At 41.7% G+C, this 20,325-nt stretch overlaps 1 protein-coding gene across 5 annotated transcripts in view; it reads left to right on the top strand.

Annotated features, from left to right (window-relative positions):
- LOC103303594 (phospholipid scramblase 1-like) overlaps window positions 1-20,325 on the top strand; it is a 40,588-nt gene that overhangs the window by 19,303 nt on the left and 960 nt on the right. For 4 of the 5 annotated variants that reach the window (XM_008160586.3, XM_028137720.2, XM_054714116.1 and 1 more), the window contains 6 exons: window positions 1,275-1,355; window positions 3,300-3,544; window positions 5,058-5,100; window positions 9,784-10,004; window positions 12,958-13,119; window positions 18,541-18,702. In XM_008160586.3, coding sequence (XP_008158808.2) covers window positions 1,275-1,355; window positions 3,300-3,544; window positions 5,058-5,100; window positions 9,784-10,004; window positions 12,958-13,119; window positions 18,541-18,702 — 914 coding nt within the window. Of the gene's footprint in view, window positions 1-1,274; window positions 1,356-3,299; window positions 3,545-5,057; window positions 5,101-9,783; window positions 10,005-12,957; window positions 13,120-18,540; window positions 18,703-20,325 lie in introns of those variants that run through there. The other variant, XM_028137721.2, reaches the window with a different exon arrangement.

The raw sequence follows: 20,325 nt of genomic DNA on the forward strand, positions 1-20,325 counted from the left end.
AACCAGCTGGCCCCCACCCCTGTACCAGGCCTCTATCCTATCTAATAAAAGAGTAATATGCAGATTGAGCATCACTGCAACACACAATATAGCTGCCCCCATGTGGTTAAAGATCCTGCCCCCATGTGGACACAAGATGGCCACCACAAGATGGCCAGCAGGAGAGGGCAGTTGGGAGGCACCCAGCCTGCAAGGGAGGGCAGTTGGAGGTGATCAACCCTGCAGGAGCGGGCAGTTAGGGGTAACCAGGCCAGCAGAGGAGGGAAGTTGGGGGCAAACAGGCTGGCAGCAGAGTGGTTAGGGGGTGATCAGGCTGGCAGGCAGAAGCGGTTAGGGGCAATCAGGAAGGCAGGCAGGCAAGCAGTTGGGAGCCAGCAGTCCTGGATTGTGAGAGGGATGTCCGACTGCCCGTTTAGGCCCGATCCCAGGGATCGGGCCTAAACAGGCAGTCGGACATCCCTTGAGGGGTCCCATATTGGAGAGGGTACAGGCTGGGCTGAGACACAACCCCCCTCCGTGTACGAATTTCGTGCACCGGGCCTCTAGTATATATAGATGTTTCTATCTCTCCCTCTCCTCTCTAAAATCAATAAAAATATATTTAAATAAATATATATGCATTATTTTAAATATGAAAAAATTCCATGATTATAGATATCTTTAAAATCATCTGTAATTCTTCCATTACCATTGTCACATCCCACTAGTTTTATTTATCTCTTCACACTCTATATGTGGTTTTAAAACCATCTCTTTTCTAATACCAACAAAATCAAACTATGGAAGTGAACACTCATCCAGCATAGTTGAAAACTAGAAATTCAACCCCTGTGAATTTAGCTATTTAATTTTATCCAAAAGGGAATATGTTTACCCTGGCTGGTGTGTCTCAGTTGGTTGGACATCGTCCTGTGCACCAAAAAAGTTGCCAGTTCGATTTTTGGTCGGGGCACATGCCTGGGTTGCAGGTTCGATCCTGGTTGTGGGGAGGGAGAGACATGCATGCAGGATGTTTCAGTCTCAAATCGATGTTGCTCTCCTTCTCCCATTCCTTCTCTCTAAAAATCAGTTAAAAACATTTTTAAAGGAAATTTGTTTGACACAGGATTCTGTAGCAAAATAATTCTGATAACAGGCACAACTTGTGTTAAGTGAAGAATTCACTCTATTTCAATATAGCACAAAATCATGCAAATGAAGTTATCTATCCACAAACATTATATTTTATTTTTTAATGTGTATTTTGTTAAAGCTTAACTCTCCTTGAATTACAGATTCACAAATGAATGCTCCTCACCCAGGAACAAATTTCCCAGCTGGGTATCATCCTCAATATCCTCCAGCAGCATTCCAAGGTAAAGCATTTGTTTAAAGAATAAAATGAAAATAAAGCAATCATTGATATTCCCCAAAGGGTGTGTGTGCATCTGTCCATTTGTCTGTGTATTTATCATAGTATTGCATTTTGTTGAAGGTGCAGTAATGAAATTGGCAGAGTAGTTCTTGATTTGTTTTGGTTGACTATATGTTATCGTCAATAGCAATAAAGTAATTTTTTATTGATTGTATTGATTCTCCAACTCTTCAGAAAATTGTGATCATGAAATCAATCAGTTAGAAGATTTGATCCTGGGTGTTTTTTAGTCATGTGGAGCTGAGATTAATTGTGTTCAGAGAGAGTCACAGAGAAGACATGACTGCTTAAAAGGAAGCTTCAAGCTATAGAAATGCAGCTACCTAAGCATATTCTCATCTTCATCTGATAACAAGTGAAAGCTTTCCTTTTATATACATGCTGGATCATGCCTTATATGTAGAGGGTCTTAGGAACGGACTACACAGTGGATTAAACCCCAGGGAAATTGTTAAACCAGAAAATTACATGGACAGTACTGGAAGGAATGACGTGCCTATACCTCTATACCAGGTTTCTCAAAAGCGGCACTGTAATATTTGGGGATGGATAATTTTTTTTCATTAGGGTGCTATTTTGGGCATTTTAGGATATTTAGCAGCATTTCTGTCCTCTGTCCACCAGATGTCAGTGCCACCCTCCCTTCTAGCTGTCACAGCCAAAAACATCTTTAGAACTTGCCCAATATACCTTGAAGAGACAAAATTGTCCCCAGTTCTCTCTATCCTAATATCTAAAAAGCCAGGAGCTGTCACGACCTAAATGACGAGATGGACGACCAAACAGCAGGCTGCGTGGGGCAACCAGGCCGGCAGGGGTGTTAGTGAGGGACGACCAAATGACTGAACAGCAGGCTGCGTGGGGTGACCAGGCCGGCAGGGGGTTAGTGAGGGACGACCAAAGAACTGAACAGCAGGCTGCGTGGGGCAACTAGGCCAGCAGGGGGAGCAGTTGGGGATGACCAGGCCAGCAGGGGGGGAAGTGAGGGGCGACCAGGCTGACAGGAGGGCATTTGAGGGCAACCAGGCCGGCAGGGGGTGCAGTTGGGGGCGACCAGGCTGGCGGAGGGGCACTTGGGGGCGAACAGGCCAGCATGGTGGCAGTCAGGGGTGACCAGGCCACCAGAGGGGGCAGTTGGGGGTGACCAGGCCAGTGGGGAGTGGCAATTGGGGGTGACCAGGCCAGTGGGGGGGCTGTTGGGGGTGACCAGGCCCACAGGTAGAGGTGGTTAGGGGTGATCAGGCTGGCGGGGGGGGGGGCAATTAGGGGTGATCAGGCAGGCAGGCAGGTGAGCAGTTAAGAGCCAGCAGTCCCAGATTGTGAGAAGGATCCCAGATTGGAGAGAGTGCAGGCTGAGCTGAGGGAACCCTCCCCCCCACTGCATAAACTTCATGCACTGGGCCTCTAGTGTGTGTAGAGGATAGAAGATACGATTTTTTAGAATTCCAAAATCCCAGTTTTACAGATTGCTTTGATCCTAGAAATGCTGGCTCCTAAAGCCGTTATGTTGGACCTTCTACTCAATGTTCTCTCTCTTTTCCATGAAGGCATTCGAGAATATTTGTGCAAATGACTCTAGATCATTGCTAATTTTCTTTCACTTTCTTAGGTATTAAGCATATTTTCATCTGGGCATTTATTGTTGAATGGTAAAAGTAAGGCCCGGGCCAACTCTATTCTGCCCAAAACTCTCAAAATACAAATGTATATGAAAACACAGATATTTCATTGAAAATTCGATGAAAGATAAAAACATGAACTTGAAGCTTCATAGAAACAGGATTCCTAAGCTGAAATTTGTTTGTAGATACTGGGATAAACCCAAAGACTTGATGTTTCTATTTTTTGGTACAGTTACAAATTATTTCACTTGTTCATATTGCAGGACCTCCAGGACATACTGGCTACCCAGGCTTGCAAGCTGCCTATCCTGGGATGCTGGCAAGCTATCCTGTACCCCAGGCTGACTATTCAGTCCCACCACCTGGATATTCAGGTGCTGGTCCAGTGGGCTCTCCTGTCCAACACCAGCCAGTGTATAATCAGCCAGGGGGACCAGCAGGGCTACCGTGGATGCCAGCACCACCACCTCCATCAGACTGTCCACCAGGGTTGGAATATTTAACTCAGGTAATTTCAAGTACCTAAAACAGTCATTCAAATAAAACTGTGCTTCCAGTTTACTTATTAACAAATGACTAATTAGCAAATGTCTAAAATGGTAAAACAACATTTTTTACTAACAAATTATTCTAATTCTTCTAGGTCAGGTTTACTTTTATTTTTATTTTTTAAAATATATTTTTATTGATTTCAGAGAGGAAGGGAGAGAGAGAGAGAGAGAGAGAGAGAGAGAGAGAGAGAGAGAGAGAGAGAGAAACATCAATGATGAGATAGATTCATTGATCAGCTGCCTCCTGCATGACCCACACTGGGGATGGAGCCCCCAATGCGAGCATGTGCCCTGACCAAGAATTGAACAGTGACCTCCTGGTTCATCGGTCAACACTCAACCACTGAGCCATACAGGCCAGGCAGATCAGGCTTACTTTTAAAGCAAACTACAGAAACCGGTTTGGCTCAGTGGATAGAGCGTTGGCCTGCGGACTGAAAGGTCCCAGGTTCGATTCCGGTCAAGGGAATGTGCCTTGGTTGCGGACACATCCCCAGTGGAGCGTGTGCAGGAGGCAGCTGATCCATGTTTCTAACTCTCTAGCCCTCTCCCTTCCTCTCTGTAAAGCAATCTACATATAGTTTAGGAAATTGTATTTTCTATGATCTTGAATATAATCTGTGATACTAGCCAACAGAAAACATTTATTAAGCACCATTTTCCAGGATTTGTTCCTAAGTATAATATAAGTATTAACTCATTTGATCCTTTTAAAAGCTCTATGATATTTAGGTGTTATAATTATCACTATTTATCGCTGAACCACTGAGCCTAACTGGCCAGGCCATTCAATAGATATTTTTAATTACAAATATATTAACTTGAGCTCTGACCAGTGTGGCTCAGTTGGTTGGGCATTTTCCCATGCACTGAGAGGTTGCTGGTTCAATTCCCAGTCAGGGCACATGCCCGGGTTGTGGGCACAATCCCCAGGGGGGAGTGCAGGATGCAGCTAATTGATGTTTCTTTTTTTTTTTTTCTTTTTTAAATATATTTTATTGATTTTTTTACAGAGAGGAAGGGAGAGGGATAGAAAGTTAGAAACATCGATGAGAGAAAAACATCAATCAGCTGCCTCCTGCACACCTTCTACTGGGGATGTGCCTGCAACCAAGGTACATGCCCTTGACCGGAATCGAACCTGGGACCCTTGAGTCCACAGGATGACGCTCTATCCACTGAGGCAAACCGGTTAGGGCTAATTGATGTTTCTTTTTCTCTCCCTTCCTTTCTCTCTAAAAATCTATAAACTATTCTTTAAAAAAATAAAAATAAATAAAAAATATAAATTATATATTAATTTCTGATATATCTAGAAGTAATATAAGTTACTAAATATTGATAATATTGGTAAGTATTGTTAATTGATTATATGTATCCTTTAAAATATAAAAACAGTGATGTTAATTTGGTTGGCTTAAAAATGTGATATATAATTTACAGTTTAACTTTCTGTTTTTATTATAATAGATAGATCAGATACTGATTCATCAGCAAGTTGAGCTTCTAGAAGGTATGTATTGATTGTGTTGGTTATATTTCTAGAAAGAGAAGACACTTGTGCAAATAAAGGCATATCAACAACCACAAATATAACACTTTCACAAATGTGGAATGATTAAAACTGGTTATTTACAAATGTCTCTCATCCTGATAAATTCTTTCTTGAACTTAGGAATCAAGTGGTAAAATACTATTACTCTGGGCATCTATCTTCATTATATAGACCCTAATTTAGAAGGAAACCAACCAATATTTACTTTTGCTTCCTCTTCTCTCTAGAAAGCACTTCAGTGATTTATCACTTTACCTGACCTCTCTCACTCTGGCTTTTCCTCCCCTAATATGTGATAACCTTGAGATTGGCACACAACCACGTGCAGTAGTGCACTTAACCTTAATGCATTTCGAAGTGAATACATTTTTTGAATCTGGATGGGTATGTTGTAGAAAATTACAATCTTGCCAACAGTTTCTCTTGGGAGCTCATATGAACCCTGTAAAACCTTTTTGCCATGGGCTGAGGATTATCACTTAGAATGTTGAAGGATGCTGATCAGCAGGCCTAGAGATCTGACTTCCTAAAACAGCATTCCTCCTCATGTGAGTGGGTCTGACTCCAACAGATGTCTCTCTGGGTCCAGTGCTCCTCACGTATAGTATGAACATAGGAAGTCACCAGATGTTTCAAAACTCCTGCCAGGACGATTCATGAACCATAGTGTCTTTTTTCTAGATATAGACTTTAATGAAAACTCTTCACTCTCTGCAAAGTTTCTTACCAATAGTAGAAATCCTATATAATAAAAGAGTAATATGCAAATTGACCATCACTCCAACACACAAGATGGCCACCCCCATGTGGTCAAAGATGGCTGCCCCCAGGTGGACACAAGATGGCCAGCAGAGGAGGGCAGTTGGGAGGGACCAAGCCTGCAAGGGAGGGCAGTTGGGGATGACCAGGCCTGCAGGGGAGGTCAGTTGCAGGGGGACCAGGCCTGCAGGGGAGGAGAATTGGGGGTGACGAAGCCTGCAGGGGAGGACAGTTGGGAGCGACCAGGCCTACAGGGGAGGGCAGTTCGGGGGGACCAGGCCTGCAGGGGAGGGCAGTTGGGGGGAACCAGGACAGCAGGGGAGAGCAGTTAGGGGTGATCGGGCCAGTAGGGGAGGGCAGTAAGGGATGACCGGGCCTGCAGGGGAGGGCAGTTGGGGTGTACCAGGGCTGCAGGGGAGGGGAGTTGGGGGGTCAGGCTTGCAAGGGAGGACAGTTAGGGGCGACCAGGCCTGCAGGAGAGGGCAGGTAGGGGCAACCAGTCTGGCAAGGGAAGGCAGTTAGGGGCAACCAGGCAGGCAGGCACGTGAGCAATTAGGAGCCAATGGTCCAGTATTGTGAGAGGGATGTCCGGCAGTTGGACATCCCCCAAGGGGTCCAGGATTGGAGAGGGTGCAGGCTGGGCTGAGGGGATTAAGTGCCCTAATTCCTCTAGTAAAATATAAAGTTCCAAATTTAGTAATTATTAACTCTTCAGTTTTTAAAAGGGATGTCATTTATTTTGTTTTTTATTTCAAATTGAAAGTCTGTATTTTAACTATGAATAGTATAGATGAACATTACTGTTTCTTTTTAGTATCTGAGACTATGGCAGCCACATTTCCCAATTCAAAACTTAATCAACAATAAAGGCATAGCCATAGATTTTGTTTTGTTTTCATTTTCTAAGGAAATAGAAGGAAATTTATAGATTATGTAAGCCCATTTTATAGATAAGCAGACTAAAGATTTTGAGATTAAGCTGCCTTAGAAGATAGGGCCTGCATGAGTTAGAGGAAAGACACTTGAGGGAGATCACGGTGCTAGACTTTGCACAGGATGTCTCCATCTGAATGAAAGTCCATCCATACACATACTAGAGAGTAATTTTGTCTCCATATTTTTATTTTAATCACTGTTATTTGGATGGCTTGCAACAACCTATGACCCAAATTAATGATGGCTCTGGACAAGTGGGACCAAGAATTGCTCCTTCCAGGCTATAAGCAAGGAGAGGTTTCCAGTGTATGGTTCAGCTGTTAAAGACTTCACTAAGATACCAGGCAGGTGTCAGTATTTAGCATATCTATTTTTCTCCTGTGAAAATATTAGCCCCTGTAAGCTACAGAGTTCACTTAGGATGCCAGTGGTCTAGATATCCTGTGAGTTGCAGCCTGGTTGCCAAGCACCTTTTCCCTTGTCTAATACCACCTCCCACCTCTGAACAACTGCTGCATTAAACAAGGGTGCCCTGGGCCCAGTGTGATGTTCTGATCCACCTTCTACTTTCACGTGTGCATTCAGAGTAAACTCCTTCATTACCTTCCCTCACACAGTGCAAAAGTAAGCTACTTCCTGCCTTGTATTGTTATAGTTTATTAACATACTGTGACATGGTATAAAGCAAAACCATAACCCAATTTATTTTATATCCTAGTTTACAGAGCATAAACATAGTAATGATCCTTTATTCCCTCCCTAATTGAATATCTGAAAACTGTACCAAGCAAGTGAACATGTTCTGCATACCCCAGCATGATTGGGACCATCTGCAGCACTGCCCATCCCTTTCCCCCCCCGCCCCAGGGTTTTGTGCCCTTATCCTCCCAGACCTTTTTCTCAGATTTCTCCAGGCTAGTCACCTCCAGCCCTGTTTTATGATGCCATCTTGGCTTCTACTGCACATGCACTCAATGAAAGGAATTTCCCCTTCCAGTTTTCTCCTTCCTTTGGTTAATCCAGCAGAATGGTGCCAGTTACCCGCCCCCACTCCTCAATGTGGCTATAAAATTATGCTGGTTACCTCCCAGGCTGACTGTGAAACTGCTGTTTTCCCACTCAATCAGGCATAACTATGTCTGGCTCCCTTCTCTTTTCATTAATAACTAACTGCCTATTGTAACATTAAGATCTCTGTGTCTGAAAAAAGTTTGATTTATTAAAACTGGTGATACTTGGTAGCATAAGTTCTAAGTGCATTTTATGATGCTACTAAAAATAATTCTAGAAATTATTAAATAATTTTAAAAAATAAAAGTACTACATAGTAAATAGGTAATATGCAAATTGACCATCACTCCAACACACAAGATGGCCACCCGCATGTGGACACAAGATGGCCAGCAGGGGAGGGCAGTTGGGGGGGACCCAGGCCTGCAGGAGAGGACAGTTGGGGGTGGCCAGTCTGGCAGGGGAGGGCAGTTAGTAGTGACCAGGCCAGCAGGGGAGGGCAGTTAGGGGCAATCAAGCTGGCATGGGAGCAGTTAGGTGTCGATAAGGCTGGCAGGGGAATGGTTAGGGGGTGATCAAGCTGGCAGGCAGAAGCAGTTAGGGGCAATCAGGCAAGCAGGCAGGCGAATGGTTGGAAGCCAGCAGTCCTGGATTGTGAGAGGGGTCCCAGTTTGGAGAGGGTGCAGGTTGGGATGAGGGACACACACACACACACACACACACACACACACACCCCCGTGCACGAATTTCATGCACTGGGCCTCTAGTAGTTTATAAAACTCTCCTTGTGTCTAAGAATTGCCAAGTTAATTTGGCAAAGATAAACCTAATATTTTTTAGCATCTGTACAGTTTTGATAACAATTTATATTATTCTGCAAGAAGGTTCATGTAAACTTGAGTCTTGCATTGTGAACCACTTTCTCCAAATAAAATTTCCCTACAGAGCTATGTACAAAAGCACCAGAAAGTGGACAGAATCCACTTGCAAGTTGGTATGATGCAGAGTTATGGCTAGACGCCATCTGAGACAATAATCAGCCCTCTAGGGTGTGTGAGCAAAGAGGGAGTGAATATAAAGAGGCAGAGTACCCAAACAGACCTACCTAGTACTCTCATAAGTAGAAAATCATTCTACTAATCAATTCTAACATGTGAAGGAGAATAGAGAGCTGGAAAGGGAAAAAGCAGAGACCACTGAGGCCAGGCTGTATTGTCACATTTTCAAGAGCTTAGGACTTAAGGAAAGAGTGGAGTTACACAGCTATGACCCTCCAACACACAGTGGCCTACATAAGAGTGAATTTGCTATACTTTAGTTAATGAATGCTGATGAAGCACATAGGTAACTTCTCTTTCTATATAGAGGAATGAGGAAAAAGAGTTGCCTTTTTTCACTGAAAGAAATGTGGGCACAGTATGTTAACATACTATAATAATACAATGCAGAAAGTAGTAAGCACTAAGAGAAAATAGTGAGGGTTTATAGTCTTAAGGAAATATAGAAAAAAGGACCTTACGTTTCCGGGGTGATAAGGGAAGACTTCACAGAGAAAGTTGGACCAGAGATGGGCCTTAAAGGTTAGCTAGAATTTGGTTGCTCAGGAGCTGGAAAGACATTCTAAGGTAAGCAAATAGTATGAGCTCTTAAGTCTCCCTTTATGACACAATTATATGGAATTAGGAGAATATGGGCTTTCTTTTCCATGTCTCACACAGGACTCTTAATTTTGTATACTTTCATACCCTCTCCTAGTTCTCTTCCCTTGTTGTTTTTCCTTTGTTGGAATCATCTCCAAACACCTTTCCTTTGCTTTCTCCCAATGTAACATGAAGTATCATCTAAAAATTGTATAACTAGATATTATAGTATCTTAGGATAGATTCAATATTCTTTTATCATAATGGTCATAATTACTCCCTTTTATGTTTTTAGTCTTAATAGGTTTTGAAACAAATAACAGATACGAAATTAAGAACATCCTTGGACAGAGGATTTACTTTGCTGTGGAAGATACTGATTGCTGTACCCGAAATTGCTGTGGGACTAATAGGCCTTTTACCATGAGGATTCTTGATCTTATGGGCCGAGAGGTCATAACTCTGCAGAGACCACTCAGATGTGCCAGCTGTTGTTGCCCCTGCTGCCTTCAGGAGGTCAGCGAACATTTACCCAGATAATATGTAAAGTAGTTCAACAAGAATTATCACCCTTTCATTGAACCTGTATAATCAAATGAGATTTTCTAAAAATTGGTCCATGAACTATTGTATTATGCTTGAGAGTAATTGGGAGAGGAAGGATGCCAGGTGAAAAATAGTGAGCAGTTAGCCCCCTGGCTCTGAGAAGTTTATCTCATGGGAATGAGCCTCTGCTCAGAGTCAGACTTTGGGGAGAGTTGAGAAGGTAAGGCCCTTATTTTAAATGACCGTGAGAGGTCTGGCTAAAGCTATAGGAGGGCACCACAGAGACCGTCCTACATAATAATAGACAAATATGCAAATTGACCGTACCTTCGCTATGCCCGCAATTGGCCAGGAGGCGCCGGGGGTGGGCGGGACTAGGGGTGGCCGGGGTGGCCGATTGGGCTGGCGGGACGCTAAGCTCGCGTCGCTAGCTGCAGCTCGAGCTCAGCTTCTGCGCCATGGCTGTGCTGCGTCACTGAAGGGGCCTCTGGGGCAGCGAGCTCACGTCCCACTGTGGACCATCAAAAGCGTGGGAGCTGGGTGCCTGTCTGCTCAGGCACCAGGCCTTTCAGAAGCCTCCACTGCGCTGGAGGCTTCTGAAAGGCCTGGTGCACCAGCGATCAAAAGCAAAAGCGTGGGAGCTGGGTGCCTGTCCACTCAGGCACCAGGCCTTTCAGAAGCCTCCACCCCGCCAGAGGCTTCTGAAAGGCCTGGTGTACCAGCGGACAGGCACCCAGCTCCCACGTGATCGAAAGCGAAAGCGTGTAGGGGACCCTACACGTGCATGATTCAATCATGCACTGGGCCTCTAGTCTTAGAATACAATTCCAGGAGCAAGTGTACAGAAGAATGAGGAAAAGAGCAGATACGTCCATCTCACAATTTTGGCTAACCTATTATGGAAGAAACCTAGGAGATACCACCTTTGAGAAATCTCAACTCCTATGTTCTTAAGTTCCCCATTTAAAAAAATTAATATATTTGAGCACCTGTAGTAGGTATATGCTAGGTGTGGGTATCTTTAGCTCATAAAGACCAGGTGTCTATTTCATATTACTTGTCAGCTCACTAGTACAGAACATGGATCTCAGGAGAGGCACCAGGGAACAGAACATACCAGAAAGTTGGCCTTTGTCTGTATCCCCACTGGCCTGAGACCAGCCCTGCCTGGTCAGTAATTCCAGACAAGTAGCTGTGAGACCAGGTCACAGACCAAGGCACAGGCACATAGATATTTGAAGTCTAAGACTGCATTTATTTTCAAACAGTAACTGATGTTATTCCTACTGAATTATGTTGTGATTTGTCATTTAGGTTAGGTATAATAGTATCTATTCATAGGAATATCTGAGGAAAAACTGAGAGTTTGGTGGAATATGCTCTGAATGTAAAGAGCACATTGACAGACATTATACTATTGACCTTAGAAAATAGTTTAGGACGATGTCACTTACACATGAGCATCCTGAGGAACTCCCTAGGTCAAGCATGTCAAAGTCAAAGTCTAACATGGGCCAGATAAACAAGGTTTAAGTTTATGTGTGCTGCAAAAAAACAAAAGCCTCAATTTTCATAGAAACGTAGGTTTATTTCAATAGAGACATGCTGAATACAAAGGGCTGAAATAAGAGTAATTGTTAACATAAAATAATAGAACATTTTAATACAAATTAATTTTTTTGAGCATTAATTTACCAGACACTGAATAACTGCACAAATTAATAAGCGTAACACAAATAAATCTATTTTTCTTGTTCTCCAAAAGTGAAATATTTCCCATTGCGCACCCAGAGAGTCAGTACAAGACTAATCACGTGGCAATCAGCTGCTAAAATATTCGCTGCTAGAATCAGTGGAGAGAAATGGTGTGCCTGTGTATAAGGTGCATAAGGGAAATGAATGCAACACGATTATAGTAATCAGTCATTAGCGAATGTTGTAGTTCATTATTAATAATTATGTGTAACTGGATATTGTAAAAAGTTATGAAATTTTTATTAAAACTTTTCTTACTGTTATATTGGCTGGGCTGCAAAAATATTCATCGTGGACCACATGTAGCCCACGGGCCGCAAGTTTGACATGCTCACCCTAGGTCACCCTGCTAATAGCAGAGCCAAGATTCCAGGCCCCAGTTCCTTTCCATTATAGAGCCATTGCCACTCAGATTTGAAAATTGCACCAGCAATCAAGAGTCTATTCATATATCTAAACCACTGTTTTTATAGAAGTTTGAGAAGAGTTCCTTAATAATTTCAACATCCTATATAATAAAAGCCCAGCAACTGGAATGACCAGAGACCAGGGCGATCAGGCAGGCAGGTGAGTGGTTAGGGACAATCAGGCAGGCAGGCAGGCGAGCGGTTAGGGGTGATCAGGCAGGCAGGCAAGCCGTTAGGGATGATCAGGCAGGCAGGCGAGTGGTTAGGGGCGATCAGGCAGGCAGGTGAGCAGTTAGGAGCCAGCGGTCCCGGATTGTGAGAGGGATGTCCAACTGCCGGTTTAGGCCCGATCCATGGGATCAGACATCCCCTGAAAAGTCCTGGATTGCAAGAGGGCAGGCTGGGCTGAGGGACGCCCTTCTCTCTCCCCCATGCACGAATTTCATGCACCGGGCCTCTAGTGTTTCATAAGTATAGACATTTTTTAATGTACAGGTCTGGAGAGCAGTGCTTAAGAGTGGAGTCTATGCATGCAGTCTGTCTGTGTGACTCATCTACTTTGCAGCTAGGGAATCTGATAAAGTTAGTTAACTCTCTGTTCTTCAGTTACTTCCTCCATAAATAGGAATAATAGTACCAACTTGTTGTAAATCAAGTGGTGTTTAGAACAGTGTCTGACACTTAGAATGTATTCAGTAAATAAGAGTCATTATTAGACATTATTATTATTATAATTTACATATGTTCTTTTGCTTTTGTAGATAGAAGTTTATGCTCCTCCTGGTGTACCAGTGGGTTATGTTATTCAGAATTGGCACCCATGCCTGCCTAAGTTAACCATTCAAAATGAGAGGAGAGAGGATGTACTCAAAATTATTGGTCCATGTCTTGTGTGCGGCTGTTGTGCAGATGTTGATTTTGAGGTAAGGGTTGTAATCATGTTTATAGGTTTTTCTTTCCTAATATAATAATAATATAAGTTGTGAGGATGTTACAAATATATTAAATAAATATGTGTATCCTAATATCTCAAGAGGGAAACACTGCTCATATATTTAACTTTGGTCAGAAAGGAAGTTATTAATCTCCTTGAGCTTTAATGTTGATTATGCTAAATGGAAAAAAAAAGTAGAGCCTTGCACTCAAATATAAGCAAGACAACTAATATTTAAACGTGGTTTTGTATGAAGGTCCTATACATTATCCATTTTGAATATAACCTTTTCATCTATGTCTGACTGCCAAAGCCTCTGATCCTTCCTTAGTCTGAAACACAGGCTGCCAGTGCACTTGGCCCTCTTCAGAAGATCTGACATGTTTGAGTTCCTACAAAAAGTCCAATTATGCAAAGAGAGCTTTCAGAAAGATAGTGTAAGATGAGCTACCCAATTATAAATCTCTGGGGTCTCTCCTTTACCTTTGTATTAAATTTCATTGTTAGAGCCCAGTTGGCATGGCTCAGTGGTAAAGCATTGACCTATGAACCAGGAGGTCATGGTTTGATTTCCAGTCAGGGCACATGCTCAGGTTGCGGGCTCGATCCCCAATCTGGGGGGTGCAGGAGGAGCCAATCAATGATTCTCTCTCATCATTGATGTTTCTATCTTTCTCTCCCTCTCCCTTCCTCTGTGAAATCAATAAAAATGTATTTTGGAAAAAAATATGATTGTTAGAAACCACAATATATCTTTGTACTTACTACATGGAGCAATTTCATCACAGCTGTTTTCCAACAGATGGCCTAGCTTTAATAATTCATGTTATTTAGTTGCAAATATTAAAAATCAGGAGGTTTTATAACTTAATCTTGATTTTCTTGTTCTATTGGAAAGGAAGAAAATGTGGCAAATTTGGCCCACATTTCAATAAGAGGGTCAAAAAAGAGGCTTAACCTAAGTGGTGCTGCCCATTGTGACTAATATGTGGGAACTCTGCCAGTCTCCCATGACTTCCTTAGGTTTTCCACCAGCCAGCTTCTTTCTGTTATATTATCTGCCTGGTTACATGATATTGAATTCCTGTGTTAGACCCTAGTTATATAAAGATGAATCCTTTAAAAGGGATATAGATTGTTGGGTGGAATTTATGCTATGTATGTGCAAAGACTTTAAGATTTATGTATAATGATAGTTCTTTAAGTAGGGGTTATCATTCCTATGAAAGATCCAGAGGAGTAAAAAGGTAATTGTTCTTTCAGGGAGTATTAACAGTAGTTTGGCTAACATATATTTTATTTGTTTAAAAATAAGTGAAAATACTAGTGAAGCAAGTCAGACTTGATTGTGAAACTCTGATATTAATGCTAAGTAATTAGCAACTCTTCTCAACGAATGCTTTAGAGCATCTCTTATAGGTAATAAATTAACTCTACTCCTGTGCATCTAGAATGGTGCTTTTAAGTAACATCTTTGAGTGAATTGAGAAAATAACACCTTGAAACATGTCTGAAAGCTAGCTGATGGTAAGTTTGAATGCAGAAATTATCAATATGAGGAACCATTATGGAATATTAATTCTATTTGGATGTGAATTGATTGGCATGGCAACTTGGTATATGTAAAAAACAGCAAGAACAGAAGTTATTCCATAGGAAAAAATCAAGAGACATTTAATAAATGTACTAAGTGAAACTGATTCATGGATTTGATGTCACTTGAAGATGAAAGAAAATTGGGAGATTATTCTGATGTCTGAAGATAAGAAGCTGATTGAATAATAATGCCATTGGCCACATTAAGAATCTTGGAGGAGAACTAGTTGATTTATGAAAAGCTAATAATTTGCATTTGAGTTGTATTGGATTTTAGGTATGTAGAGGGAAAAGTTGAGAGGTTTTCAACACACAGATGATAGTTGAAGCCATGAGTACATAATGCTCTAGGAACTAATCCACCAAGAACAAACTTCATATAATTGGACAATCTGCAATTGATCATATAAGAAGTATTTAAATAAACATTAGACAAAACAAGAAGCATAAGGAGAAGAATGAAACTAATATTAAAGGACAGGAATATTTGAAAACAACACAGATAGTAGAATGAGGAAGAGTCATTGATAAAACCTCATTAGAAAGGACTTAGATACAGATGAAGATAAAATTACTGAAATGAAAATCTATGTTAGGAAAATAAAGGAGGAACATTTAAATTTCAAGGGATAAAAATATTTGAAGGGATGGGAAGCTAGAATAAACTACTCCTGCATACATGCTAAAGAAGAGTACAGAGAGGGGACAGAGAATGTGCTGAAATAATATTGAAATAGATAAATGGCTAAGAATCTCTAGAATACCTTTATCTATTATCCTATACTAGAGGCCCAGTGCATGAATTCATGCACCAGTGGGGTCCCTTGGTCTGGATTGTGGGATCAGGCCAAAACCGGCTCTCCGACATCCCCTGAGGGGTCCCCGATTGCGAGAGAGTGCAGGCCAGGCCGAGAGACCCCACCGGTGCATGATCATGGCTGGGGAGAGACACGGGAGGTTGGCCAGCTGGGGAGGGACCATGGGAGGGCTCCAGGGTATGTCCAGCCCATCTTACTCAGTCCCGATTGGCCAGACCCCAGCAGCAAGCTGACCTACCAGTCGGAGCATCTTCCCCCTGGTGGTCAGTACACGTCATAGTGACTGGTTGAGCAGCCTTAGCATATCATTAGCATATTATGCTTTGATTGGTTGAATGGCTGGATGACCGGACCCTTAGCATATTATGCTTTTATTAAATAGGTTAATAAAGAGGTAATATGCAAATTGTCCATCACTCCCTCACAAGATGGCTGCCTATGGCCAGGAGGGCAGGGGGGTTAGTGAGGGACGACCAAACGACTGAACAAGCAGGCTGTGTTGGGCGACCAGGCTAGCAGGGGGGAAAGTTAGTGGTGACCAGGCCGGCAGAGGAGGGCAATTGGGGGCGACCAGTCTGACAGTGGGGGCCATAAGAGGCAACCAGGCCGGCGGGGGGGCAGTTAGGGGCGACCAGGGCAGCAAGGGGGACAGCTGGGAGCAACCAGGCTGGCAGGGAGGGGACAGTTGGGGGCAACCTGGCCAGTAGTGGGGGGCAGTTAGAGGTGACCAGGCCAGCAGGGGGGGCAGTTAGGGGCAATCAGGCTGGCACACAGAGCAGTGAGAGGTGATCAGGCTGGCAAGGGGGACAGTTGGGGCAACTAGGCAGGCAGGCAGGTAAGCGATTAGGAGCCAGCGGTCCAGGATTGTGAGAGAGATGTCCGACTGCCGTCAGACATCCCCTTAGGGATCCCAGATTGGAGAGGGTGTAGGTTGGGCTGAGGGGACCCCCCCCCCAACCTGTGCATGAATTTTGTGCACCGGGTCTCTAGTTTCTTTAATAATTAACATTTAAATTTAATAGTAATATCAGTTTATTTTTTCAGAAGTTAAAATCATTTCATTATATAGATTTTCTGCTTTTTAAGTATCTAGAATTTAGCTAAAAATTACTTAGTCCTGTTGATTTTTCAGCTATAGATCATTTTTCACATTCTGAATTATAGGAATAAAAAATAAAATATTAATATCTGTTAAATCTAGTGCAGCATTATTGTGGCTCATAAGTTATCCTCTGTATTGTTCATTTTCAAAATTAAAAATAAATTTTTAAAAAATAAAATAAGATTACTTTACAAGCTACAAATACTTAGATTACAACTATTAGCAGATAAAACACTAAAGGGTTCAGAAGATTTATTTAGTCTGTTTTCCCAGAACAGTGTTATATAACATAAAACCCCTAAAGATCAGTGGCTTGAAACAACAGGCATTTGCTCTCATGCTATGCGTCTGCAGGTCAATTGTGTCTCAGTGGATACACATAGGCTCGGCTAGATGGCACTGATTTAGGCTTGAAGTTGGCCTCAGGCCTGTTCCAAGTATGCTCATTCTAGAGCTTTAGCAAGAACTACATGATTTTCTGGTGGCTGATCACTGGAGAGCAAGAGCCAGGCCAAACCGCTTAGCCATGTTTAAGGTCTCTGCTCGCTGTCATATACACTAACATTCCATTGGTCAAACAAGTCACATGGCCAAGCCTAAGTATCAATGTTCAGAGAAGAATACTGGGCCTACAGTGGGAGGGGTGGATGAATATTGATGAACAGCAACCCATGCTATCACAGTTTTCATATTAAAAGTATATTTCAGGTTTGTTAAGAACTTAAGCACCCACACTGGAACAAAATGAGTCAACTGTTTTTAGTTTCCCCACATTTTTTAGCAGCTCCAACTTGAGCTGTGGCTTCAAAGGATGTTGCTGTCACATGTGCTACCTTGTGTACATTTGAAAAGAACATATCTCTTCCTGGGTTGACACAACCCTACGTGTACGCACCATGGTGAGTGTGGCTACCATCAGCTGCCATATGCCCACTTGGTGAGGCGCAACTGTCCAACTCTTCATAGTGGTCCTGGGGTTTCCTCAGGCAGAATTGTAAAATCAAAAAGAATTTACTTCAGAGCTTTTTTTTCATACACCTTTCCTATTTTATTGTTCCCTCACTCTCCTGTTGTCCAGTCTTACCCCAACCCTGGACCTGTGGCATCCCTATAAGTTACTTATTAGATACTTTCCTTCACTCAAAACTGCCAGTCCTCTTTCCCAGGCCCTTAGCACTTCCTGTCTGTCTACTAACATTGAGTGGTAATGTCCCCCCCATCACGTGTAATCACTTAGCCTATGTAAACTCTGTGCTTGTCTTAAAGCAGATGTCACATGGGGTTTAGTTTGCTACCTTCCTGATGGCTTCTAGAAATTTCATCAAAGAAATATTTAATGTTTGAATCTTTTCCTGCTTAAATTTTGTTTTAAATCACTTCAAATAATTTAGTACTGTGTTTTAAATCACTTCAAATAATTTGGTATTTAATATACAATAATAAAATGTTAAATATTTCAGTAAAACTACTTTCTTTTTAAAAATATTTTTATTGATTTCAGAGAGAAAGGGAGAGGCAGAGAGATTGAAACATCAATGATGAGAGAGAATCATTGATCGACTGCCTCCTGCACACCCCCTACTGCAACCCAGCATGTGCCCTGACCAGGAATCGAACCGTGACCTCCAGGTTCATAGGTCAATGCTCAACACCGAGCCAAGCTGGCCGGGCAGTAAAACTACTTTGATATAAGTTTTCTGTAGCAAAGAAACAATTTTTTCATGTATCTATAAATACAGGAATTTATATGCATCCAATGAGCAATATACTGTTCATAGTTACGTATTGCACGTAAGCTTAATAACACATTTGTTTCATTTTATTACAAATTTGAAAGTTGTTTTATTATTTTCTAGAATTCTTTAAGACCATCATTTTTTTTTTTTTTTTTTAGATTAAATCTCTTGATGAAGAAAATTTGATTGGCAAGATTTCCAAGCAATGGACTGGTTTTGTGAGAGAGGCATTTACAGACGCTGATAACTTTGGGATCCAATTCCCTTTAGACCTTGATGTGAAAATGAAAGCTGTGATGCTTGGTGCATGTTTCCTCATTGTAAGTATATTCTTGCTAATCTTGGGTATTTCTTTAATATCTCTCTGAAAGATTCAGTAAAGTGTACCTTTTTAAATGACTTGCTTAAATTTATAGATTTTATTCAAAGGGGGTGCCATTTAATCCTAGCTCTGAAATTCCATTTTCTCCTGATGGTCTGGATTCACAGGTGACTAATTTCTCAGGAAATTCTACAGTTTCACATGGCAATAGAAAGACTGTGTGTTATAGAGAGGCTCTGGTCTTTGGGGCTTCTATTTAAAAATCAAAATAGGTACACTCAGATATGGACTAAGGTGGAGTAGAACCCAGTGAAATGGGGAGATTTTGTCCTGATTCATTATTAAATTAAATGTTATACTACTTGAGTGCAAACTACAATAAAAGTGCATCCAATCCAGCCACCAGATGGAACTGCCAGTTGACACACACAGGATAGAGCAGCGATTCTACACTTGTCTTCCATTAAGTCATTTAGGAAGATTTCAAAAACCCCAAGTACCAAATGATACTCCCATTCAATTAAATCAGAAGCTCACAATCGAAAGTTTATTGTTTAGCTCTCCAAGTGATTCAATATGCAGCCAAAATCAAGGACACCTGGGAGAGAGCAGCAGTTCTCAATCTTAGCTGCACAGTAGAAACACCTGGGTAGCCTTTTAAACTGCCTGTATCAAGACTGCACCCAAATAGTCAATCAAAATCTCTGGAAATGGGACCAAGCCTTCAAGCTGTTTACATCCCTTCCAGGTGATTCCAATCTGCAAGCAAGGTTTGGAACATCTAAATGAATATCTTAAATGTTTATTTGGGGATGCACTCAGAAAAAAATGAAATATGAGAGAATATACAGCAAAAGGATCCATTTCCTTCAACAAATAAATGTCAGGAAAATAAAAAGATAATAAAATGAGAAAGACTTTAAAGACATCAACTTTGCAATTTGTAGACTCTGTATACTGCATTGAACAAACCAGTATTTACAGGCATTCATGGAAATTTCAACATTGACTGGCTATTGATAATTAATGACTTATTGATTTTTTAAGATCTGATAATTATGTAATGGTATAGGGAAGATAAGGCAGTCTAGGATGTTTGGATAGATGGGACATGGGGTTGGGGTGTAGTGGGATTGTTAATAAATGACTATGAGATAGATTGGGCTTCTACTAAATGACTTTTAAGGACTGTGCAACTTCTAGTAGACATTGAGAAGACATTGAAAATGGTTTAGTTAACTCATTACGTTTAAACTAGGCATAAATAAAATAGTTATAAATCCAAATTTTAGAAAGATAAATCCTGGTGACTGTGAGAAATGGATTGAAGAGAGGTATAATTGCGGTAGAATAATTGCAAGTGATTGCAAATAAGGATTAACTTACTTCTGTTCATGGGATGAAGGAAAATGATAGATGTGAGAGATAAAAATCCATAGGATTTGACTTTAAGTCATGGAGGAGAGAATATAGTTAGGCATTGATGGAGTGAGGCCAGCTGGGAATACAGTGGACAAATATGGAAGAGAAATCATAAAACTGGGCCAAACAATTCTAAGTGGTATTCTAACTCTAAGATGGCTTTCATTCCCCTGAAATAAATCTAAAAGTTGTACATGGT

This window comes from Eptesicus fuscus, chromosome 3 (genome assembly GCF_027574615.1).
Source record: "Eptesicus fuscus isolate TK198812 chromosome 3, DD_ASM_mEF_20220401, whole genome shotgun sequence".
Taxonomy (NCBI): domain Eukaryota; kingdom Metazoa; phylum Chordata; class Mammalia; order Chiroptera; family Vespertilionidae; genus Eptesicus; species Eptesicus fuscus.